Source organism: Accipiter gentilis, chromosome 5 (assembly GCF_929443795.1).
Source record: "Accipiter gentilis chromosome 5, bAccGen1.1, whole genome shotgun sequence".
Classification (NCBI taxonomy): domain Eukaryota; kingdom Metazoa; phylum Chordata; class Aves; order Accipitriformes; family Accipitridae; genus Astur; species Astur gentilis.
In genome coordinates this window covers 16,513,175-16,540,080 of record NC_064884.1, presented here as the reverse complement: position 1 = coordinate 16,540,080, position 26,906 = coordinate 16,513,175, and the positions used below count along the sequence as shown (strand labels likewise).

Sequence of the window (26,906 nt, the reverse complement as noted above, 5' to 3'; positions counted from 1 at the left end):
TACTATGATTGAAAAAAAAAAGTGACTCAATTTTACATCTCATCCATAACAAAAGCATGAAAGAATGAACTGCTTGGCTGTGTTCTTTCAACACACATGTGTGCGCACACATGTGCAGAGGTGCATAAGTGAAGCTGCTTCCAAAGGTTCATGCTGTTTTGTGTAGCAGAAAGTCAGAACAAGGTATATAAATGCAGAAAGTTAGACACTGGAAAATACATTTTCAAACTTTCCACCACCAAACTACAAAATGCAAGATTGCAAAAATTCACTTTTAACATGCTGAGATCCAACCTTGGGTATATACACCTACCTCCACATCAATGCGCATGCAATAGCAAAAAACACAAAGAAACAAACAAAAAAATCCCAACTCTATTCTTTTTAACCATTTCAGATTTTTAGGAACATACAGCTAATATGTATCCTCATTATATATAGTGTTATCCCCTATACAGATTCTCTCAAAAACCTGCTACTGACAGTGAGTATAGGCTTTCCATTCTTGAAAGTGCCATAAGCATATTTTCAATGATTGCTTATCAGTACTTGCTTGCAGGAGGAAATACATTTATCATGATTAATAAAAAAAAATCCAGAGTTTCAGGATGGTTACACCACTTAAAACTGCCAAACTCATGACTAACTTCATCACTCATTCAACAGAAATTGAGGTCAACTGTATTTGGCGTATGACATCTGAAAAATTAAAATATTTTAGAAAATTTAATATTCTATCAGACTTTATATTCTAGGAACCCATATTTGTTCTCCTGAATCTTGCACAGCTGTTTTAAACATATAGAATGACTCAAAGCAGCTTTTCTGAAACAGAAAGACTTAAAGCAGCCTCTTGATGAAGTTTCTTCATAAGAATTCCTCCCCACAAATGAAATAAAATAACAAAGGAGAAGACTGGCATAGGCAAAAAGACTAATAGGTAGAGCTGGTGAGACCGGTAACTCCATATTATGGCGAGAATATAGCACTTGACATGCTAAAAGAGACATATGCAGAGATAAACATACGTACAAGAACTAGAAGGTTCTTGAAGTTCTTATTATTATGAAGACAGCTGCAAACACATAGCTGTTAGCATTACTGATTGAGAAAAAGATTCATTTATTTCAAGTAGCAGCTAAGCAACCTTTGACCACTGTAAGACCTGACAACTTTAATTAGTTTTAGCTTAAAATGGAACCAAACTTGGCTTTGGCGTCTCTCCAAATAATTTTATCCCAGACTGTTCTCTGTTGCTAGCGGAGCATTGCAAGTATAATTACTTTAATCTCTTCATAGGCATGTTCCATTTGCTAGCTTTCCAAGGAAATTTGCAACCTTAACATATAGCTCAAAAATAACAAAAAAAATTTATTTCTCACATTAGTGCAGCAAAAATTAACAAGAAGCATTCATCCCTCACTGGCCTGAAAAGAGAATTTTTACTTTTTGGAAGTTGGTGTGCCAAACCTATGTTCATCACATTCAATTAAAGATACTGGACAAAACAGCTCCATGCACTGTAGGAACAGTGAGGCTGCTGGACCTGTTTATAGGGTTTGGGTGGTTGGGGTTTTTTTTTCAGGTTTAGCTTGTATCACTCTAGACAAGAAAATGACCATCTGGCACAAATTCCAGACATATTAGCAGCCATAACTATTTCCAGATTAAACAATGTTATCACATTGCCATTGAACGCTAACACCATTTAAAGATTCTGCCGAACTGATTTGGCCACTTCATCCACATGCTCAGAGACAGCAAATAGCTGGACAGCCTATTTTTGCATGAAATCAAAATTATCAGAAGGGCCAGGAAAGGGGACCCCTCAGCACAGTATTTTTTTCCTAGCTATCCTAAGCCATGCTCATATTTCCCAGTTTTCTGTTGAATTGCACAAGATGGCCGGCCCGCTTTGCAGAATGAGTTACAAGATTAATACTGAAACATGCAATAGCACACACAGCTGTGAGTAAAACAAAAGAGGTTGCCCTGACAGTAGCCTGATGCTAGTAACTGCAAGTAATCCTGTTATATACATAGGGGTGCTCAGATAGACTTTGCCCTTGTATTAAAAGGCCTTCCAGTAGAGCATTAAACACGTAGAAGTTAATAATTTATTTCATCCTTTGCAGAACATGTAGGTAGACAAATGTATACATAACAGTGCTTTTTCTTAGCAGGCTTTTGCTTTTGGGAAGTTATGACTTCAAAAACACACATTTACTTACACGGAAGACAGATTAATCTCATACTTCAGATGAAAGGCAATTGTCCTTGGTTTCTGTATGAAGCCTCACAACTTTAGCCTTGTCCCGATGAAAACTACTCCCTGTACAGCTGAGCTTTTATTCTCACAGCAGAAACTCACAGTATGCCTGCAGAGGAGGATTGTCAGCCGTGATCTTCATCCAAGAAGAGAAGACATTATGGATTTCCCACTATATTTCAGAGTGCAATTTTCATCAGAGATGAACTTAATTAAAATAAGACAGGACAGCAGAAGTAATAAAAAAATCTTTTAATTACATTTTACAGTTTTGAATTTGTCCTCAAGCTAGACATCCAGACTGCCTCAGCCTTCACCAAAAATATGAAAAGAATTCAACTGTACAAAGTTTTCCTGACCAAGCAAAAAAGCATTGAATGTCAAAAAAAATTACTAGTTTCAATTTGTGCATCTCTATCAAAGAATAACTTGCAGGAACATGGAAAACGGACCACATTTATTCTAAAAAGGCAGAACTAAGACTTTTTGATAAAGAAAATGAATACATTTCCAAGCACTGTACACACAGTGTGCTTTCTTCCATACACAGCCCTATGCAGCAGGTCTGCATTTTCTTCCCCACATTCACTACCACAAAGCTCAAAAGCCAACTCCATAAACATTACTATACAGCACCTATAAAGGATTTAATTAAATGCTGTTGATACCAACTCTTTATAAGCCATCAGCGTGGCAACCTCATACGGGCTTCTTATTTGGCAAAATAAAGGCGGCCGTAGGGAAGTTACAATGCTTAACGACATGATGCTCTCTCCTGGGGCATCCAGGTACCAGGCTAACAAGCCACCAGGTCATTCATTGGCAGGGAAGCAGGGTGTAACACAAAGAAAATAGCAGGGGAATTTGCTCAAGTTGCCCAGGCGACAGCAAAGCAACATGATGAAAAATTCACGGTCACCCAACAACAGGGAAAGCTCTGGGGCAAGCTTGCAGCCAGCTCAGGCCGCACAGAGCTGGGCTTGCAGCACACTCTAGCGACCCAAAGTCTCCACAATAAAAACTAAATAAATTCAGCGCTGCGCTCACCAAAAAAAAACCAACATAAAGAGCAGGGATTTGAACTCTGCCTCCATTTATAAAACATTTGATGCTTGTTAGGAGGCAAAGGCTAGACCTGCATTGGTCTGCGATCACCGACCTTTGGCTCTCAATATAACGTCAAGGCAACTGTGGTTATTATACAGCTTGCCATTTCTTTGGATCACACTGATAGTTAATCATTTACGAGCTATGGCTTTGCACTCTATCTTACTGGCTGAGAACCGATGGGCAGCAGACAACAGTACTGTACCTGCATGCAGAAGCCCCAGCAGCACGTGCAGCACATGAGCTCCAGCAGGACTGCACCAGGACAGCCCCCCAGCCCCAAAATCTCCAGATTACAAAGATTTTGCACACTGTGGCATCTTCTTACACAGTTTCTAGGTTGCAAGTACAGTCTACACTGTAAAACATAACTGAAAATCAGCAGCTTAACAGGTGGTTCAGTTACTGTAACAAACAGTCCATTTGCAATACCAGAAATAACTAAAACCACAGGCTACTTCTCTCCCTTCCCCCCCACGTAAGCATTTCACAATTAACTTGCACACACTATTAACAAAAACTATTTACATACAGTCGCAAGCTAAATTCCTTCACTAAGGTTGGAAAGGTGAAAGAAATTTCACCGAATGGCTGCCTTCCACATTTTCATGTGCTTGCCCAGGACAATCCTGGGTTGACAGCTTCCAAGAAGGAGTTAAAGCACAGACAGACCCTCTCATTCAAAGTGTTAATCGGTTTTATTGCCAAGAAGCTTCCAAACTGCTGTATAATTACAGCCCCAACCCACAACACCCTGGTCAAGTGACCCTCTCCTGCTCCTTCCCACTCACATCTTTAGCACATCAAAACATTCCTTCATCTCATAAATTAAAAACATCCATTTCTTCACATCCTACAGCTTATTGATCAAACTTCATAATCTGTAGGCAATGTCTTAATCATTAAGAGCTGGGTTCATGGAGCTGCAAGATGAGCCTCAATAATTCAAACCCATCAAATCACTAACAGCATCTGCATGTGCTTACCTGTATTTCAGTGCCAACTTCCTTCTCCCACTAATTTGCAGCACTTCAGTTTTATTTCTCCCCTTTCTCCGTTTTCCTCAGTGTTTGCTGTGCCTTTGTTTCTCCTTCTCTTGCTTCAATTTCTTCAAATGTGTTTTATTTAAACAACCTTTTCCAATCACACTGCCATGCCTATAGTTGTTGTTCTTGCTCTTAGTGCAAGCATGAATTATTGGTAAATCCAAAGTCACATACATATGCCTGCACACATTACACACAAAAACACAATTTCTGATACTATTCTCATAAGGACTCTACAGAACAGTTACCATTATACCAAGACACATAGAAGTGCATTTGGTACACCTGGCAGCACTGCTTCAGTCAGAAATATATATTTCAAAATCATTCTGGAGCGTTTAAGTTTCAGACCGTTAGGAACATCGTGACTATAGCAAGTACTTACAATGGATCATTGTACTTACTAATGAACAAAGCCTGTTGAAACACCAAACTACATGATTACTGCTTAATTTTTAGATATGGATACACTTCATTGCCTCTCTGTACAGACTACACTTTGAAGCTAAAATTATGAACTACAGTGATTAGAGAACAGCTTTTAAAGAGAACAGAACTTAGTGCCTTTTTATTAAATACTGCAGGGAAAAAAAACTTCAATAAGAAATAGCCCTTTAACACATCATTTTTCAAGACTTGTATATGTCCTTAAAATTATGTATTAACAATCCTTCCAAAGTGAACGTGACTATGCATACACTAGAATTTAAGAACTTGTGCAGCTTTTTCCAGGTTCAAGACTTAAACTCCTATCTAGTCAGTGACAGACCTGCCTCAATTAAAATCAGCATTTTCATAAAACTTGCAAACTATTATATACAATGCAGGTATTAAGCTTCAGAAGAATAGTGTATCAGTACCAAAAAGAGTCACCCGTGCACTCTGAAAAGCAAACATTCTGGACAAAGAAGAAAGATGCTTTGTAAGTATCAGATTCAGGTTTCTGATTCTTAAGATGATATAGCTCACATGATTTGAGAATGGACATCCTACATCCATTAACACATCAGCTTCACCCAGCAAGGTTTTCAAAAGGAAGAAGTTGAGACACCAGTTGCATCATTATTAAGAAAAAAATCCATAAACAATCTTTTCAAACATCTTTCCTTCCACTCCCTTCTCCCATCAGCTATCTTCACACATGCATACATGTTACATGTCAGGAAATTCCATTATGATACTCTACAGAAAAAGAAAGAAGCATTTAAAAGATTATATAATTGAAAGAAACTTCTGTAATATAAAGACAGTACTTTCATGTGTGGACCACTGAAGCTGTATTAATACATTTATCTCAATCTTACTAAGAATTAGCCCACTGTGGAATACCTGGACCAGTTTGTACAAAAGTTGAATTAAAAGCCTGGGGCTGTTAAGCAACTGGTTTTATTTCCAGTTTATATGCACATTTTCTTTCCTACCTAATTCATAGATTCATTATATGCATTCACAAGAGGTATACTGCAAGGGAACAGAATTCAGGTTCATAACAACTCTTCAGTCTTGCTAATTATATAGGATTTATCTTCAGTATTCGTACAATGCCAAGCAGACTGCTGATGATGCAGACTATTTACTTAGCTAGTCTGGAAAAACCACATAAAACTGCAGCTAAAATGAAAAAAAATAATCAAAATACAAAGAGTACAAATATACACACATATTAAATGTTGCAGTGTAGGCACCTAGAATGAAATACTACACTAAAAGTGTATAAACATGAACTAGAAAGACCCTGTGTCTAAAAAACATTAACAAACCCCAAGCAAAAAAATGTAAGTCAATTCATAAACTGATTTCACCACAACCAGAAAGCACCCAAAATTCCACTTCTTAAATGTTAAATGATCCTCCATGTCACCAAACTAACCCCATTTGCAACACTCTATTCCTGCCAGAAAATATTAACCACATTATATATTTAGCAAGACTACACAAGACAATGTTTAACAAAAAAAAAAAAAAAAAAGAAAAAATCAAAGCCAAAGCAATATTTCTAGCAAGAGGAACGTTGTGTTTGGCCAGATAATTTAAAAAATAATCCCCTGATCCAGTTAGAGACCACCTGGGCAAGAAAGACACTACTTAGTTTGCACAGATCCAAAGTGCCTGTCCCCTTTTCCTAAAGCCCTGGATGTTGAGGCCATGTCCTTCCCCCACTCCCACAAGCAGGTCCTTAGAGCTCCAGGCTCTCCAGCTCACAGCTGGATCCTTTCTTGCTGAGGAGGGATGCTTTACCATCTTCTGCACCAAACTCAATGCATGCCTGCTTTGATTCCTCCTTCCCTTAAACAAAAAAAGGAAAACAAATCCATGATTAAGAAGTCCAGCAAGAGTGGCAAAGCCACTGATAAATCTGATGCACGTTCCAAGCCAGGGACAGGTAACGATACGCTTCAGTTTTCAATTCAATCAAAGCAGAAGAGTAAGCTTTTCACTCCATATTCTGGCTAAAAAAAGGAACATGTCCTAGCTTAGCTCCATCACGCCTGCACCAGCAAATTGACTTAATTGTCAGCAGGGGATTATGAAATATGAAGTGACTCCAGCAGCGCTCAGGGGATACTCTGGAGGCACAGCGTCTACAGCAAAGACACCAAGGAGCCATCCATCTCTCTCACCCCCAGGCAAAGCAGAAGAGCCTTAGATCTCTAAAAGAGGCCGACAAGAAATAAGAACAAAACTCCGCTTTCCTGGATGATTAGCACTGGCCTAAATAAGAAAAAGTGGTTTTAAATACATCAGCACAGCTTCCATGACTGCTGGTGCCCATGGCTACTGAAACCAAAGGTTGAAGGCTATGATCCGAGACACTGATTTGGAGTTATGACGCTACATCTGATAACAGCTCATAGGGGTCTTTCTAAGGAGAAAAAGCAATGTTGTGTATGCTTCCCCTCTCACATCCTTCTCCACGAGAAAGATAAGGGTGGAAAGGGAGGCTGCAGTCAACACAAGGTGCTCTGCTGGGCGCTAGCACTGGAGAATGGGAGACAAGAAGGTGGCAGCAGAGATATTGCTAAGCTATACTTTCTGGCTCAAATCTTGTTTTGAGTCTGATGAAGGAAGAGAAGCAAGATGTAACTCAACCCTTGGAACATGGGCATGAAGAAAGAAGTATGGAACCAAAACCTTATGCTGTCTTTGATAAGAGTATATAATAGAGAGAAATCCTCTCAGCTGAAAGCAATCCTTGTGCTGTCTGTCAGGGGATTAACTTTGAATTTAAGAAACAGTTTTCATTTTAATCTAATCTATCACTGGTGTTGGAGACTAGTCTGAACTAGAGTTGCAGCCTCTGAAGCTGTAAACTCCTGACCTAAAGAGCCTTTGGGCTCTAAGCCCTACCAAAACACCAAGTTTGGGTCTCCTAAGCAGGTTCATTTTTTTTTTTTTTTTTGCCAGAAGGGAGGTGAAAGGTAGAGAAATCACTCTGTGGCGTAACAGCCCTAATGCCGGTCGCTCAGCTCTCTGAAATGCTGGGGTTTGTCATCTAGTACTAAAAAAACCCAAAAAACAAAAGAACAACCAACAACAAAAAAACCCACCACACTATAATTAGCTGTGTCATGGCCAAGGTTAGAACTGCTGGTAGGCAAAGTTCTGCTGTGACAAGGCAAAAACCATCCAGCCTCCAGTGTCTGGAGATACCTTCAGCCAAGGAATCAAAGGAAAACTAAGTACTGCTGTATTTGTCCCAGTCAACCCTTCCCCCAGGGTAGATTCAGTTTTGGTTTGTTTTTTGTTTTTGTTTTTTTTTTTTTTTATTTAAGGAAATGGCCAAGCTAAAATGAAAGTTTTCACAGAACCTCAAAAATAAGAAGTCATGCATAAATTCTGGATTTCTATTTTCCCAATATAGTTCAGTGAATTCTGCAGGTAAAATCCACCATTTTTCACTGACTGACTATTCTCAAGTCATTATAAAATTTATTTTAGTTTCAGAAAGACTAGTATCAGGACTCAGATTCACAGAAATTCATAACTAGTCCAGTAGCAACCTGCACCACACTGCTCAAAGTAATCACTTCAAAGTGGACTGAAACCAAAAAGATGAAAAACCAGAGTTTCTCTGAAATAGGCTATACACCACAAATTCTTAGAAATGTAAAGGAAATGGGCTGCCAGTTAATATTATGTAGCATTTCAAGTCACTGGGAAGACTTACATTCCTCTATTACCTGGTTTGACTTGAAAGCAATATCACCTCTTTCTTAAATAAGAAGTTATTTCACATGACACAAGAGTACAGTTCTCTTGAAAAACCAATATGGTTCACCCTATAAATTTAAAAGCATTTTTAACGTGGATTTGCAACCCAAAACATTCTAAATACAAATCAAATATAGCTGACAGAACCATCTTTTTGAGACAGCCTACAACCAAGCATACCAGATATTAACTTTTTATTACTCTACAGGAACCAACTTTAAAGCATAAAACAAAGGTGCTACAGAGACATACTTAAGTGATTCATGTTGTACACCAGGTTAAAGTTACTGCGGCGTACAAATGCAAGTGACAAAAGAGAGAGGGAGCAGTAATCCTAAAGTTTTCTGAATCAGTGTTTTCTCACAAATTTCAACTACTCAAACACAGTAAGCAATAAAAGCCCCAGGCCTCACTGCTGAAACCATCTGAGAACAAGGGCCATTACAACATAGCTCCTAACAAGAGCCAAGTAATCTCTTATTTATGAGACTGTCTGCCCTCCAGCACAGCCCAGGAGAGAAGTCAGAGAGCTCTGAATAGCTCCTCTGCAGCCAGGGGTCCAGTATTTGGGACAGGGTACACCAAAGGAGGAAGGAACTGTACGACCCATGTTGCCTCTTGGCCATTCAAGCACATTGCACAAGTGAAAATCCAGGCAGGAGATAGTAAAATGAACCTTGAATATTCTTGTCACCTCCGAGTGAATCAGAGATGCATGGAAGCAGAAGTAGCTCATCACCCCACTGTTGTGAAGAAAGCACAAGGGTTTTCAGCATCTTCAATATTATAATTAAAACAACTCTCACATACATCCAAACAACACAGCATGTTTCAGAAGAAACTCTGAACAACAGCATATAAACATACAAGTGTCTATTACATGCACATGATGCAAACAGCACTTGCCATTGTGCTTGGATTAACAAGCAAATACCACTTCCACAAGTCTCCACCATGCTTTGATGTATATTTAGCTGCCATTACTAATTTTTATGACTGTGACAAGTCACACAAAGGGGTATGGAGTTCTGATTTTTAAAGCCAAGCCATAGCCTTAATACTAATTTTTAAGCAAGAGACATTCTCAATTCCTCAAGAAAGCAACTTCTGGGTGTGCAACAGAAATGTTTTCCTTTTGTCAGAAAAGTCAGTTTCTAACAGCCATAGGTCAAAACAAAACCTAAACTGCATTTCACAATCCATAATTATTTATGTAACAAGTAATTGAAACTGAATTTCAAGTGACTAACATTTCCATAAAGCTTTCCCAAAATCTGCAGCAAATGGCAAACCACTAGGCAAATCTGAAATCCTAACACAGGGTAAAAGACACGGCATCACTCTTCTGTTCAGCAGCTAAGGGAATTAAGCAAAAGCAATGCCTCCTGCTAAAGGAGAAGGAAGAGGAGACAGACAGGGTTAGCCAGACTGCTACACAACAGCATTTTTTAACAACTCTCACTACCATTTTGGTGAGTAGGTATCCCGTTTCCTGCATCTAGGAAGTTAGATAAGATAAACCTAAAGCTTACTTGCTCCAACCAAAGTAGACCCTTCCCTATTCAATACCTAACTGCACATATTTAATGGGATTACATTACACAGAAATACTAATTCCCATGCTAACCTTACTGTATTACTTACACTGAGATCATGTTGAGCTAATACCTGTACAAACCCAGAACGACCTAGTCCATCCAAATGTGTTTGTTGTTACAATCATACATCCAGAGAAGTATGACTATTAACACTACATGAATAATCTCAACCTACCAGCTGACATCCACTGCCAAGATTTTATAGGTATTGCAGAGAGAGGAGACTTCAAGTCTTCTCTTTTGTGTCCTAACACTTCACAATTACTAGAAGCTTGACTGGTTTGGCTTTTTTAAAATGCAAAAGCTTAAAAAAAAAACCCAAAACATGTTGCATGCCCATCTTGACTGAGAACGTACTGTTGCAACTATTGGCTTAAAAAAAAGCCCACAGTCCTTTGGATAATCTCCTACAAGTCCTGATTAAAAGTGGATTTAATATTATGAAATGAAGCATAATTGTTCAAGCCGTCCTTGAGCAGTTTCTTACACCACACTGCTCCATCAGTGCACTCAAGATGACAGTTGCACTGTCAAATGTAAGATGAGACAGGCTGATAGCAAGGTCCTTCCTAAATATTTTCCTCTGTGAAGTAAAACAGATACTTACAGTTCTTCCAAACCATGTCTGTCTGCTGTTCTATTTCAAAAACACACTAAACACACATAATGAAATGGAGTACACATTTAATAAGTACGAGCCATATCAATGGCCTATCCAACAAGCAGTCCTAGAATACATGCATTTTGTTTCCTCTGCTTAAGTCATTACTGATTTTATGTCTAGTAAAATTAAGGTATACAGGCAAAAAATGGTTTCACGATAACAGTGGCACTATTGCCACCTGCTGTCAGAAAGCATTCATGACATCCTACACCACCTCGCACTCCTCAACCATGGAAAGTTAAAAGACTTAGAAGAAATTCAACTTGGCACGTTTTGCCTGTATGTTGCTAGTTTTCTCTAGAAAAGGCACACACAAAAAAGGTCCAAGGTAACCATGGCATCAAGGATCAATAATCACATTGGTCTGATGGTTAAAGTCCACGTTAGAGTCCTGGAAAACAGGAAAGAAGTACTGCTAACAGGAACAAGGATTTTAAGTTACCACCCACTCAAACTACAAAGGATAAACTTAAGCAGTGTCAGAGGACAGAAACGTTAAAAGAGAAGATGATACAGTGAAAGGCTTGACATCTCACAGCCTGTTACTATTCTCCTTAATTACTGAACACTGCTAGGAACCTGGATCTCCAGCAGAGCCCTGCTTGCAACATGTACAGTCCTTGGTTTTAGGGAGATAAAATAGTGTAAGTTTGAGTAGCCAAGCACAAACCTGAGAAGCAAAGAGACCAAGTGAAAGCACAAACACCGCAATACAATGAGTTACTTCCAAACCTGAGAAGTCACAGATGACGCAAGTAGTATCCTCGACTCCCACCCATTCTCCCCCTACTCTGGAAAGTGTCAAAGTTACTTGAAATGTTTTATTTGTATTCATAAAGCTCCTAAGCAGTTTGCTTTTTTTTTTTTTAATGAACAAAAATATCAGCAACACATGGTTTATATAGACAATTATTGCCCCAGGAAGCCTAGAAATAATCAGACACAATAAATGGGTTCGACAATGAATGCACAAAGAAATAAGGGGTACATATTGTTCTAGGTAAAACAGACAGTGGCCTGAAAACATCAACGCTGATGAAGACCAGATTGTTAAAGAAATCCACGTACCATAGACCATCAGGTTAGATTAGGCTACTATAATGTCCACCTTGCCCTTTTTATGTTATATTCTCAGAAGACTAGTAGACTATACCGAATCCAGTCAGAGGAGATAGTTGGCCATCTAACTTTGTGCCACGGTGTTTCATAGAATCACAGAATGGTTTGGATTGGAAGGGAATTTGGATTGAACATCCAAAGATCATCTATCTAGTTCAACCCCCCTACCATGGTCAGGGACATCTTTCACTACATCAGCTCGCTCTAAGTCCCATCCAGTCTCACCTCAAACAATCCAATGATGGGGCATCCACAACTTCTCTGGGCAGCCTGTTTTAGGTATTTAGGTATTACACTTAGATAACCTGCACCCTCATCTCACTCTTCTCGGGCTTCTAGGACAGCATGGAATAACACACAAAGTCAAATAGCATTGCTCTGAACCTCAACTTGTTGTGCGTCTGGTGCCTCAGTCCAATCTGTTAGTTTAAGGAGCCTTTTGAGTGCATTGTTCCAATGGAAAGTGTATTTTTTTTTCTCTACTGCTTTTTTTATGGCTTCTCATTAAGTCATTGAACACTCATATCCCACTGCTTGTTAACATGAAGTGCCTATCTATTTGCAGAATCTGGCCACATGGCAGGCTGATCAGCAAAGCTTTCCTTGTAGGCATGCAAGGTTTAGGTATTCATTCCATCACCTGAGACTGTCGGGCACAACACGATTTGGCAGGATAATGTCCAGACCCATGGCCAAGGCACAGACCCACCCAGAAGCCATCTCTGTTAGCTAGGCGACACAGCTGTAAGTACACTGGTTAAATATACTGGCATACTGAAAACATTTCACCACAATTAATTTTCCCCTCCCAAAGCACCCCAGAACAAGGAAAAAAGTTCATTCCTGCCATGTGTCTGCAGCACTGCCAATCATTTCTTTTTTTTTTCTTAAGTTTTGAATTATACTAATTACATCTGGGGTATTTTCAAAGTATATTGTGACCATCCTTGCTACAGTACAATTCTTAGTTGGACTCCTCAGTCTTACGAAGCCACATCCTTAAAGCAAACGGTGTTTGACTGAGACAGCAGCTAAAGTAGTCCACCTAAATTAAACTGCACCTCTAGCTGTACTTTTCTTTGGTTTCATTCTCTTGATCACTGACACTTTATACAGAGTTTTAGTTTTCATCCAAATGAGTATCACACTAAAGGGAAGAACTACATTGATATCCGATCACACCAAAAGCAGAGGATAAGTTTAACCATATCTACTACTTACCAGACACACTTAAAGTATTTTCCACAGAAAGTAGTAATAAACTCACTCACAGATGTCATGATTGAGTATGACCAATTCCCTCAACTATTAACATTAACTTTTCCAATGAGTAAGTGGGGACTATATATAAATTAGCCTGGGGCTTTACACACAAGTGAAATTGCACCTAATGTAAATTAACTTGAGAAACCTTTGATTAAGACCACAGTCTGCTCACACTAAACATGAAAACCAAATTAACAACAATTTAACATTATTGCTTCTATTCCTAGAGGAAATTACAACAGTCTAAGTTACATAGGAAGACGCCAGATGACTCCATGCAAGTGATTTCAATACGAGTTTTCAGTTTCCCTAACTGTACACTGGAGATAAAACATTCAAAACATGCTTACAAAACATGCTACTAGACACCAAACTCACTAAGAAGCCGGCAGCATAAGCAACCATTTGTGTTTAGCTCAGTTGGGGGTGGGGGGAGAACACAAAACCCCCACAAAAACTATGTTAGTTAATAAATGCAAAAATCCAATGCAAAAATCTTATAAGCAACATAAGGGCAGATTTTGTTTTGTTGATTCCACTTTCAGTAGAAGGAACATTTGAATTAAGGGACTTATTTTTATAGTGAATGAAGAGCTGAAGAATAATTTCAAATAAGCTCCAGAGTAAGAACTATCAGTCACTGTAAAATAAAAAGAGGAAGAGTAAGTATATACACAATACTAGCTCAGGCCCAGCAACTAACTCAAATTCCTTCGTAATACTCACGCCACTTCTAAAGTAATTTCTACTTCAGAAGCTACAAGATAAAAATTTTGTGTGATAAATTAAGTTGCCAAATGAAATGGATTAGCAATCAGTGAAATTGCCTGATGTCAGATCTGTTCCAGATTAGAATCCATCCTTTTTCCCCACCTGTTCATTAAGCACCAAGTTCAAGGCAACTGCAGTGACTGATTGCACATTAACAAGCTGTTTATGTGGAAAGGCATAGTTCAGCCACTATCTATACTTACACACTCATTTAAGCATAATTCACTGATAATCTATTCAGTTCCCAGTTTCAATACATAGTACTTCTACCCTGATGTGTAATTTTGAACTTGAGAAAAAACGGATGCCTCGAATTTAAACAATCAGATTGTACTTCAAGGTCAAGGCCAGGAAGAGTCCCGAAGAAAATCTGTTGCTATGTCCAGTTAAGAAAACTGAGAAAGATTGGTGTGACACTAAAATACTTAAACAGTCATGAAGTCAGACACCTCAGGGAAGAAAGGCATATTTCATTAGGGAAAGTTGAAACTTATTATAAAAATGGCTATTTCATCCTTTAGGTCGAGTCATGCAGAAGCTCCAGTCCTGCAACAAGCAAAGCAAACAGCATATTCGAAACAAAACATTTTGCAATTCCACATGCTTCCAGTACTGGGACAGGGAGGTAAAGCAGGACAAGCATTTCAAACTCTTACAAACCTGTTAGAAAGACTCAGATGTAATTCACTCCCTGAAAACACCCCTGCCTCTTAAAGCAACCAAGAGATCCTCCCCTCTGCATACCTTCACTCGGCTAGTGCTGCAGAATATGCCAAGGAAGCAAAGAAACCTGTGCGGCGTGCCTGCCAAACCAGCATCCCTAGCTGAAGTGACTCACTGCAGGTATGTAGATAGTTGACTATAGAGGAAGCCTCTTCTTGAGGAATATGAGGTTCAGTAACTACATTCCAGCATCAGAGGTTAGTAAAAAAGGGATATAAAAAATTGTTTACTTATTTTCTTCACTAACTTTTCACTACTTGGAATAAGATTTTACTCTCCACTTGTTTTCTCATACGGAAAAAATATTCCCTTTAAAAAGTGATAGTTAATCCTCCCAGATTTGGGAGGATTAGAAAGCATTCCAGCACTCAAGTACTGTTTAAAGGGAGCCACCTAGTTGCTACAACTGTAGCAACTGTCTAATCGCTAATTTAGAAGCAACACTGTAAGCTTATTGCCAGAAATACCTACTTGAACAGAACTGATCACCTTCCTTTTTCCTGTAGATGAAAAGTTTCTGTTCTCAGTACCATACTTTTATAGAGATATCCAGTAACATTCTTCAAAGCTAAGAAGTAACATTTATTCTAGCGTTCTGCAAGTCATCGTCGTCCTTTTCCCCACAATCGTTTCCCCTCCATCTTACTCCTAGTAAAAAAGCACTCACAAGCACATTAGTACATGCCTTTTTATCTTGGAACTGGCCCAATACAATTTATTAACAAGAAGTAAATGAATACCTGAGGTCAGCAGTGGTGAACGGCTGCTTAAGGTGTATCAGGTACATAGACATACATACACACTCACTCCATAAAGCAACTCTTATCTACTTCAGATTTAAAAGTTACTGCATATGATAGGAATAGCAACATATTTTTCCCTATTTTCATTGAAAACGCAGAGGAAATTTAGTATTTACTGCTTAGCTGGTACCATAAATATGGCACAATTTATTTTTCAAATCTTACTGAGGCTTTTACTGCTTATTTCTGTATTTAGGATTGGCTGCTCTATAAAAACAACATACTTGAAGAAGCCTAGAAGCAAGCAGAATAAGCTCCATGACTGGTGGACTAATCCTTTTTGTTTTTTCATTAGTCCCTGAAAACTTCAGTCAGCACCAGTGTTGCTACATCAGGCACACCTAAGCCACCAAGACCATCATGTCACACCATCCAGACTTTAAATAAGCAGAGGCAGCAAGCAAGCAGACTCAGAGGGAAACATTTTTTAGAGTCACAATGCAGTGCATACACCACTTATTTTGGACTGCTGCTAAATTAACCAGCAGTGGAAAGACTTGCTCCCTAAATCCATATCATACCTTGGAGAAAGCAGCTCAAAAACATCAAGGTAGAGGGAGCTGGCAAAGCAGTAGGGGTGGCATTACACATTTTGTGGCTTCACTATTCCAATGTTGTCTGAAACAATTTTTCCTCACATAGCCCATTCAGCCCACAGAAATGTTTTCTATTAGGAAATGCCAGCAATATGAAAAAAATATGTGTTAGAGCTGAGAGGAAAGGGGCAGAGGGACTAAACAACCTCCCTCTCCCTTCCCTAAATACTCACACACACTCTGAACTCAGTTCCCGCGGGTTATTTGGAAGTCTGCTAATTGTGGTTATCTAGCTTCCAGGTGCTTGAAGCACTTTTGACATGAGGATGAAGGGACATCCAGGAATATCTAATTTGTTAAAAAGGGCAGTTACCATTAATTTATACACTAAGTACCTGCCTCAGGGACAGCCTCTTTGCATTCTTAGGAGTGTAATACTGAAAGGACAGAAAAGGATATAGGAGTAAAAATAAGGGGTTTTTTGTACAAATCTTACCCAAATCCTTAAAAAAAGGGAGGGAAGGAAATTAACATAACAGGGCACCTTAGGCAAAACATCAAGTTAAACTAATACCTGTCTGCAATTCAATCAGTATCAAGGAAGTTTTAGGGAACCATTCTGGAAGGATAACACATTTACAGGGGTAGATAATTGACATTTATTTTAGCAACATGGTGTATCAGCTCACTTCTTCAGCTACCTTCCTCATCACAATGCATCTCAGGTTAACTCTCACTCTCTTCAGCAGCCAGAAAATAGATCCTCACCCTGATCATGAATTATTTCAGCATGACTGTAATGATGCAATGGCTTTGACAATAAGCAAAGACACAAACTTTTACTTCCACTGTTTCCATAGTTGTCCTCTTTTAGTATAAAAAATTTGTAAATCGCTTCGAGGAAATAACATGCAGTTTGTTAACGTCTAGGAGAAAAGGGATCCTTTTGTAGCAGTGCTCATCAGTGATATCTCGGTATTTAGCTGCATAAGATCACCATTAACACCTTTGTTAGCCTAACAGAAGAAATTCAGTTATCACTTTGTCTCATTTGTATGTGCAAAAGTCAAAGGCGAAACAGAATTCAGATCATAAGGTAAGCTACTAAATTTAACAGAAGCATTTGTATAGTACAGCTCAGAAATAAACCTGGCCATACTCCAAAGAGTCACGTCGTTATCTGGTTACCCAAAGGAGAGCACCACAGCATGAAGTCAGCGCTGTAAGTAAATTACTGCACATATTGTCACACCGCTGTTTTATCAAGTAAATCCATTTGTGTCTCAGTTATCCCTCACAGACAGGTATTGGAAAATACAAATTTTTTTGCTAATATGCTTGTATCCAAATCTGGAGACAATTTGAACCACGTGGCACCCTTCCATGGTCCCAGAATTTGCCAAACTATTCCCTTCACTGAAGGCATATTATGTTGTTTCCATAAGTCAATGTAAATTAAAATTCAAACTGTAAGTATCTTCCTGTTGCTTTGTGTATGACTTGCTGTGTATTAAACTATTTATTACAGGAGATAGTTAATAGAATTCTTAATTTCAGAAAGTCTCAGTAGGGTGTCTTCCCTTCTTACCCCTGCCAGTTGCATGCCCTGGGATAGGGAGGGTGTCAATCATTAACATTTGGGATAGCCAAAAGGCTTCAAGTATGAAAAGAACTTGCACAGATTTACCTCTAAAAAGTCTGTCTCCTATTCCATGTTCGATGGGCTGCATTTTATTCAACTTGCAGACAGAAGCTGATGTTGTGGGGATTGTGTTAGTTAGTTAGACCATAAGAATGTCTGGAAGATGGAGCTTTCCAAAGGAGAAACAGGACATGACTACTTTTTGCTTTCTTTCTTTAAGGCTTGGATAATTTTAATTGCAGAAGGAAAAACAATGGAGTTCTTTGCAAAAGCATCATAGAGTGCAGAAACATGTTTCTAGATACCATCCAGGAGACACTACAATTTCACTGAAACTTTTCTGTTTGATGTAAAAAAAAAAAATCTTGGTGCAGCAACTGGATTTTTTGCATAAATAATATAGTACTTGAACCAAAACATCCTCCTCATTTAGCTTTCCAGCTATCCTCCACAATAAGTTTAAAAGGTTTAACTTCAAAAGAAAAAGTAACACTGAAACCATGAACAAATCAAAGGCTTACACTTAAAATTTAATTACTGCATTGACATATAAAGAATATTTGATTTGTCAAGGTAACTATAGGTTAGTATTTTAATCTAAGCATATTAGCAATTTACAGTAGTTAATACATCATGCAGTTCAGGAACTATAAAATATTAGAGAAGAAAATGGCTAGAAGAATCTCAAACACTGACCCATACCAATGTCCTGACCTAGGACTGCTGCTACACATCAGCCTGATACCACAGAGTATCACTGTCCCTTCCTATAAGTAGTTTTGCCAACATATAATCTGAATCTCTCATCAAGGCCAAATCCAACTCCTCTTTAACTTACTTACAAAAGACATCAGTAGAAACAACTTCTTTCTTTTTGCCAAATAGCCTTCTAGATACTTGAAGAGTCTTATGTCCCTCTTTAGGTCTTGGAACCTGTTTTACTGGGTGGTTTTAGTGATCTTTAATCCTTTCCTCAAAATTACACATTAATATGTGTTGATATTAATTGGGCTCTATTTTTTATTTCTACTCTGATAGATGCATTCCTTACCAGGATGGCAGGCACATTTACAAGTAGATAATTTCATTGACAGCCTGGGATATAGGTTTTTGGACATTTCAAGAGAAAGGGAGAAAACCCCTTTAAATCAAGAAAAGCAAAGTATTCCCATTCTGAAGCTAACCTGCAACCAGTTCCAGCCTGTAATTCAAGGGAGACCTAGGAACAAAGAGAATCTAAATATAAATCAAGAGAAGTATCCTAATATTGACTTACTGTAGAGTAATAAAGTCAGGAAGTCAGCAAGGCCACTACTGGAAATGTCATCTTGAAAGAATCAGGGGGAAAAAAATTGAAAGATTAAAGCTTCAGAGACTTTGCCAACACAGTGAGGAGAGATTCATGTTACTACATGGATGCTACTATATTGGGTTTTTGTCTGTAATTTGGAAAGGCTTTTGTACATCAGTAAACCAGAAGATTTTAATTAAAAAACTTCTACATGGAAATACTATCCTCATCACTTACTGGAGTGCAAAAAAGCATTTTGAGATAACTGGATTCTACCTGTACTCCACAAAACCCAGTAGCATGTCTCCACTGTGAAATGGGGAGTTAGGCAGAGAGAAATAACATCAAACAATCCAAGAGAGTCTGTTCACTAACTTCTACACTGTATGAGCAAGTATTTCTGTACTCTACAAATGTGAGCCAGTATCTCCACACAGCTTTTTCATTTTGGCCAACACAGCCTTGGGAATCTCTGCACTTTATTCCACCACAGGGAAGATACTGCAGTATGTTTCCTTCCAAAAAAATGACTAATACCAAAAATTAGTTCTTGAAAATGAATCAATACTCCTAACGGTTAAGGACAACACTAGCCAAATACTAGGGGGTAAAAGATTTCCAGCCTCAAGACACACAAAACGTACTCTTTTCAGGGTGAGGAGTGCAGGCAAGATTTGGCTGGGGCATGTGTGCAGGGGGGGATCTTCCCATAGTCTTTCCCAGCAAGCCAAATTAGCTTATTATAACCCAATGCACAACGAAATTGCATAGGCATTTCCCCCTCCTCTTCTGTCACAAGAGGATGCTACGCACGCTTCTTCACCTCAGTTGCATACATGGAGACATGGTCACTAAGTGAGAAGAGGTAGTAAAACTAATCCCATCCCTGGAAACATTCAAGGTCAGGTTGGACGGGGCTTTGAGCACCCTGATCTAGTTGAAGATGTCCCTGCTCATTGCAGGGGGGTTGGACTAGATGACCTTTAAATGTCCCTTCCAACCTATCTGTAGGTCACAACCAAAAAACTGAAAGATACAATCTCCCTACAAGAAAACAAATATTCAAGCCACATAAAACAGAAATTCAGTTTTCCTATCAGCTTATTGTTGAGCTTTTCATATTACCTAGCCCACAAATGGCTTGATTTATAAAAACAGACTGGAATGTACTGCAGTAGCTTAGTATGAAAATTCAGCCTTCAACAATGTCAAGTGTGAAGTCTCAGCTACTCAAGTTAGGTCAAAAGATGGATACAGGATCATTATTCTTTTCTTGGTGACCATGCTATTAAAGTTTCACAATAATCCTTGTCGCAATAAAGGCACACAGGATGAACATAAGCAATATAGAAAAGTTGCGGAAAAAGTATGTTGTTTCCAAAAGATTTCCACAGGACACACCAATTTTATGCAACTTTGAAAAGTTCAAAATCATTACATGGCACTATAAAGGATTTTGAAGGCATAACAATATAAAACATTTAACCACCTACCAGCATTAACGATGGCATCAACCTCAAGCAGTGTAATGTCACCTCTATAGAGAGAAACTTTCTCACTCAGAATTTTCTTCCCTTGCAGATCTTCTTTAGTGTTTTCACCTATAAAGCAAGAAAGCAGTAAAACCTGGTTACAAACACCAGTCTTGATATCTCTATTTACAAGTCCAGAGCAGGCATCAGCAGTTCCAGTTACACTGTTGCTGTCAGACTGCAACATCTTTCAGTTTTGCCTCAAGAGGGCACCAGTAACCCACGGCATTTCCCTAAAACACACTACATGCTTTTCTTTTTTTTTTTTTTTTTTTTTTTTCCAAATACAAGCTACTGCGAAGCACTGATTCCTTGCCCACATACCATTTGATTTTAAAACTGTATAAATATACACATTTTTTGGAGCTAGATCCATCAAAGAATTTTCTTTGGTAACCACAAGACTGCAAGTTACCAAAAAAAAATATTAAGTATTAGTTAAGATAATCCTTCTACTGAAGCAATAAATTACCCAACCCGGAATTATTCCAAATGCACACAACAACATGCAAGCACACCATTTGCCAACAGCCCCAAAATACAGAACTAGCCCTGGCAGCAGGTAGTAGGAAGAAGAAAAACCCAAAAACACCAGCAAATATAAACTTGGCTTTGCTACCTGAAATTGCTCAACTAGAAGGGGGTGTGAAGACACAACATACATTAGCTTTCAAAAGATTTGTTACTAAACAATGTTATAATAGGTCCCTTATTCTGCTAAACTCTTAATTTCTGCATCACCAATTCACTTTATTTGCATCATACTCAATCTATGTAACAGTTCAGTTACCCCAATCACTTCTACAAACATGTATTGGCCAAAAGCTTAACCTAGTCTTGCTCTATTAGACATCCACATCATTAGCAAAGAACTAAGGAGAAAAAAAAAAAAGCCTGCTTAACTGATTTTTTTTTTTTTAAATCAATTCTTTCCAACACAAGCCAAGCATCTAAAGAGGCTTGAGGTTATATATTGGCCAGAAATAGAACTGAATTGCTAAGGTGACAATTTAAATGGTAAACAGTTCCCAATCTTCAGAACAAGTGAAATTTATTAGTAAGTAAAAAAATCTCAAGCAAAGATTTAGCGAGAACATAGAAGCAGTCCAAACAAATTTGGTCCATTAGTATTTACATTGACCTTCATTTTAATCAATTTCCACCAATTCAAGTATACCTGCTCAAATGTGTCAGCATTACAAGCAACCACAAGTAGAAATAAGAAAGCTGCATTTATTTTAGATCTTGCTCTTCTAATTCAGCACAAATGACTGGTATCAGAAATCGTTTATCTCAATCACTCCAAAATAACTAGTCTCCCTCAGTTCTACTTTAAATCAGCTATTACATGCTCCAGCAAAAGATATGTTGCCACTATGACATACATTAGCATAAAGTAGTCTTGTATCCAAGTGTGCGTATTCAGGACTTCAGTTTCTGTATGGGGCTCCTAAAGCTACTATTCCATTGCCACCAGATCACCCTCAGTGCCTTAACCAAAGCAAAGAGTGTTTCTGTGGAAAGGTAGCCAGTTTCTATTACCATAATAAGAACCTTGTATCACTCTAACCTAAAAGTCATACTGTTCATCCATTTTTCCACAGAAGATAACCATTGCAGTTAGCTGTCGAGTTGTGTTAAAATAAAAATCAGCCTCTGTGACCGATTTAGAGCCTAATTTATTATCTGCTGTCATGTTAACTGCATTCTCCCAGCAAGTAGGACAGTTGTTTTCCCCATCCCTCCCCAGTGAGCATCCTACTGGAGCTCTGCCAAATTTAAACCGCACGCCATCATCCTCCCCCTTCTGCCCGAGTTACTGCAACACTACCTAACATCAAAACACATTGAATTCTTCAAACTAAAACCATTTAAATTTAAAGAGTACAGCTTGGACACTACAGTATTTGTGCGAATACAATACAAAAAACAAATACCAAAAAATCCACCAGGAAGAACCATGAAGACAACAGATACCACACAATAAAAAAGCTAATTCTCATTACCACTAATTTCTGAGCCCAAGGGAAAGCAGACATGTCCCTTGGTCAATTCACCAGTAAGGTCATCTAACTGTAGGGTGACACACAACACGATGTTGCACACACTGGCACTGCCTCCCAAATTTCCATCCTCCACAGCCTTCACAAGTTTGCCTCTAGTTCTCACTCTTTGCAAGTACTGAATATATTTGAGTGTGGTTCTCCTGAGACTCCTTCCCCCCAGAAAAGCATTAATAAAGTCACTGCCTCATGGGGGGGAGGGGGGGGAGACCAAAAAACCCAACCAAAACACACACCACTCCTACATGGTCTACTACATCGTCTTTAACAAGTCCCTTACCTGCCCCACAGTTCTTAGAAGAGCCCTGATCACCACTGTCTTTAATACAGTTCAGCAGTAAAAGCATATACTGCCTTGTACATCTTTGATAAATTACCCTCATTTCTTCCAATAAAAGTCTAATTTAACAGAGGATTTGAGCTTGCACTTTATTTCATTCTGGTTGTTACAGAAGGATGTTCAACACTGACAGAAGTTGTAGAGAGCCAAGTCTCGTCCACAGTCAAAGAGATTCAACAAGTCTACTAATATGCTGCTAATTACAAAAGTAATCCCAATATCACACAAATAGTTGTAGGAGGGACAACTGTTTTTCTTTTGCCATCTCTTCGATCTCTGGGCCTGGCAGACAACATTTCCTAACAAAGTCAAAACTGATACCCGATTTGGGATATTTTCTTCTCCTGTAGTCAATTTAGTATCTTGGCAGGGACAGTGAAGTCATTCCTGGCCATGACAAATAACTCACTTCCCACCTTTGTCTCCCATCTCTTCCTTCACCACACACATTTTTGACTGATTCTCAGATTAAAAAAACCCTGCACTTATTTACTTCAAAGTGTCTTCCTAAAGTAATGATAAATCTCAGGTCTGGGAACAAGTACCATAAGTCCTCAAATACACCCAAGAAACTCAAATGCTATAGGTATTATGCTGTAATTCATGGTACCATAACTCAGCAAGGACAAACCAGCAATTCCAGGGTATTGTGTATTTCACAAAGGACACACACCATGTGTACATACTAGGACATTAACAAAATCCTAGCAATGACAGATTTACCTTGCACATGTAGCGTAATGAGAATATTTCTTGCTCTCATTAATGAGACAGCTTTACATACATGCTCAAGAAATAAATCCTCTGAAGTGGTTGGTATGTAACCTACTATTGAATACAAGATACAAAACAGGAGTTGAGTCCTTAGACTGAAAGTTTTTAGAGATAAGAAAGCCTGCTTGCCAAGCAAATCAAACTTTCGAGTCTGTCTCCATATGGGTTGTCCAGAAGGCACCTTAGAAAAGCCGAACAGTTGGAAAACCAGGAAAATTCAGATATATTCCAGTCCTAAAAAAAAACCAACCAAACAAAAATCCGCACCAACTAAACCCACACTACATCAAAGTTATAACAAAGTCCATCTCAGTTTTAGATGGAGGCATCACAGACTCCAAGACAAGGAAATATTTTGTTTAGTCTGTGGCTGTGAATATGGTAAGTTTTCAGGACAAAGAAGCAAGGAGAATAAGGGAGACTGAATTTTCCAAAGTACCTCCACAGGAATCCCAGCATAGCTACAGTAAAATTTAAGAGGCACTAGAAGATTTTTAAGATCATCCAGCTGAGCAGTGAAGACTGCCTAGGAAGGAAGGCTCCCTCCCTGCTGGAAGAACTGCTCCCATCTCCTTCTTCACCACAGCTCTCCTGGCTCAGAAGCAAAACTGAACAGGTAGCAAGCACCTGCACACAAAGTCTGGATGCCTTTAGATCACCGGTTTTAAACAAGCCACGGTTAGTAAGATGCTAAAATAGCTGTCAAAATAGAATTCTGGCAGTGTTAAATATGAGCAATAGCTTCTGCTTTTTTTCAGGTTTTATCCTTGTGTACCCCTGGCAAGATTGTTTCTGGTGTTTTCCTTCCCTCCCGAGTATCACTCTGTCCCCAGCTTCTACCCCATGTCCATCTCCATTGAAAAAGTAAAAATAGAGCTTTTACTGGGAGACGGTTCTTAAAAAAAAAAACAACAAAAAAACCACCCACACCCCACAAACACACAAAACCAAAACCCATGGGGAGCTCTCACAAAGCAGTGATAATCAGCATTAGTCTGGCCATCTTCACTCATTCCCAACTCTCATACAATGAATTTCATTAGTCATTTTTCTTCCCTAATCCAACAGTTGTGCAAACAGTTATGTACATTGTGTCAACAGTGAGGATTATGGACTCAAGCACATTAACGTTTCACATATTTCATTACAATCATGTGTGTGTCAAAAGCAAATAAACCCCGTTTTCTTTCGTTTAATGTGAATTTTACAAGGTATGTTCATGTAAAGTCTAGCTATCTAATTTCTGAGACAGTGCAATCCCAGAGTCTTCATCCCTGACGACTTCCCAGGATCAGTTAATGCCAGCCCTGCCTCTGGAATAAAGGGTCCTAATTAATTCAAGACCTTGGGCTAAAACCAGCAGTAAAGCCATGATCTCCCATACAGGTAGTTTCAAAACTATTTAGAGCTTTCAGGTTCAGATGAATTCGAAGAATTAATTGGTACACAAAGAAAACTATTACAGGAGAAGGGTAAATGGAATATCCACAAGCTTTTGAAATTCCTTTCTAAATTCCATTTACAGCACAATAGAAATTCTATATTAAAATGACTATAGGCATAACTACAGTCAGTTCAAATCTATTAATTTGAAAGAAATAAAATTAAATTTGCCAAGTGAGACACTGAAGTATAAAGCAACCCCACATGCACATCAAAACTATGCATATTGACAAGCAGGTGAGGCCCTAACAGAACCCTAAGAAAACACCCAACATGAAAGCAATTCATAAGACTTAAGTTTTAAATTTTTTCCCAAGTGCCTACTCAGCCTCTCTGCCACTTTTCTGACCTAAAAAATTCACAAACTTTTCTCCAATGCCTACCTAGCCCTCATTCAGGTCTTATCCATCCCTTCTCTTGGGTGATTTTGACAGAAGAAAAAAAAAATTAAAAAAATATCAAGAAACAACATCTGCTAGGGAAATGTAGCAATATACTGAAAAATATCTAATACCGAAATAAAGCAAAAAAGACAGCTTTTTTTTTAACTTTAGTATTGCTAACAAGTTTACTGTAGCTCCTACTAGGAAGTGAATTCAATGGTCACTAAATCATCTTTGCACCCACATGCAGGAAGGACAGAGTTGATCCTGTTACATCCTTCCCAAAATCTGTTTTGTTTAGGCTGTTTTTTTAAAGACACACAACAGTGGGGACACCACAAATGCCCTAGGTCCTCCTCTTCGCCCCTCTGCCCCAGCCTCAGGAATATATTAGAGTTGAAAATCTTCACTATCAACAGTTGAAAATTTATGTCCCACCACCATTTTTTCCCTACAGATCCACCCCATCATCTTCCATCCCTCTATCTATACAACCCAACTTCCTTTAGCTTTTCCTCCTAGGAAAGGAAAGGATAAGCCTTTAATTATGCTCCCAACATCTATGAATCCACAGAGCCACAGCCTGAAGTACGACGAAGTTGATCAGCTGAGGTCTTAACACCAAATATAGCAAATAGGCAGTCCTATCCCTCAGCTTTACTTACAACTCCTTTCAACTCACACGAAAGGAAAAGGACCTTTACAGCTTACACGTGTGCAGAAAAACGCATTAGATTTAGCAAACAAAAAGTGCACTTTGTAAGAAAACGTGTGAAATTCTTCAGAACCAAGAGGAAAAACGACGTTCAAAACAGCTCACTAGAGGGAGCCCCCATAAAGGGCCTGAATATGCTCAGCCAGTGCAATGGAAAAGGATGGCCCAAAGCTAACATCAGTGTAAAATCAACTCTGAAACTCAGACGCTGCCAAAATATCCAAGATTTTAAAAGTCTAGTACACTTTAAAGCATCTTAATTTTTGAAAGAGGTCTCAGACACCCAATTACAAAAATCCTTACAGCAATGCCAAAGAGCTTGCAGCCAAAGGGAGGAAAAAAACCTACTGCTGGAAGAGCTTCTGTTAAGAAATATATTTTAATTTTATATCTATTTGATAATGAAAGTATAGAGCACACACAAAGTAGTAAAAGTAGTTATTAAAGCCCAATAGTATAAAGCAATACGTATAGCAAAGAAAAAGGCTCTTGGCACTCCATGAGCAAGAGCAGGTAAGAGAAGAAATCAAAGAACAACTGAAAAGGATTTCCAGCAGCTAGGCTCACAGGCTTGCACTATTAAAACGAAATTTTGTCTAACAAGTCAGA

At 38.6% G+C, this 26,906-nt stretch overlaps 1 protein-coding gene across 4 annotated transcripts in view; it reads right to left on the bottom strand.

Annotated features, from left to right (window-relative positions):
• Nucleotides 1-26,906, bottom strand: part of MACROD2 (mono-ADP ribosylhydrolase 2) — a 912,387-nt gene that overhangs the window by 866,903 nt on the left and 18,578 nt on the right. For all 4 annotated transcript variants that reach the window (XM_049799615.1, XM_049799616.1, XM_049799617.1 and 1 more), the window contains exon 3: nucleotides 20,541-20,648. In XM_049799615.1, the coding sequence (XP_049655572.1) occupies nucleotides 20,541-20,648 (108 nt within the window). The remainder of the gene's footprint in view (nucleotides 1-20,540; nucleotides 20,649-26,906) is intronic.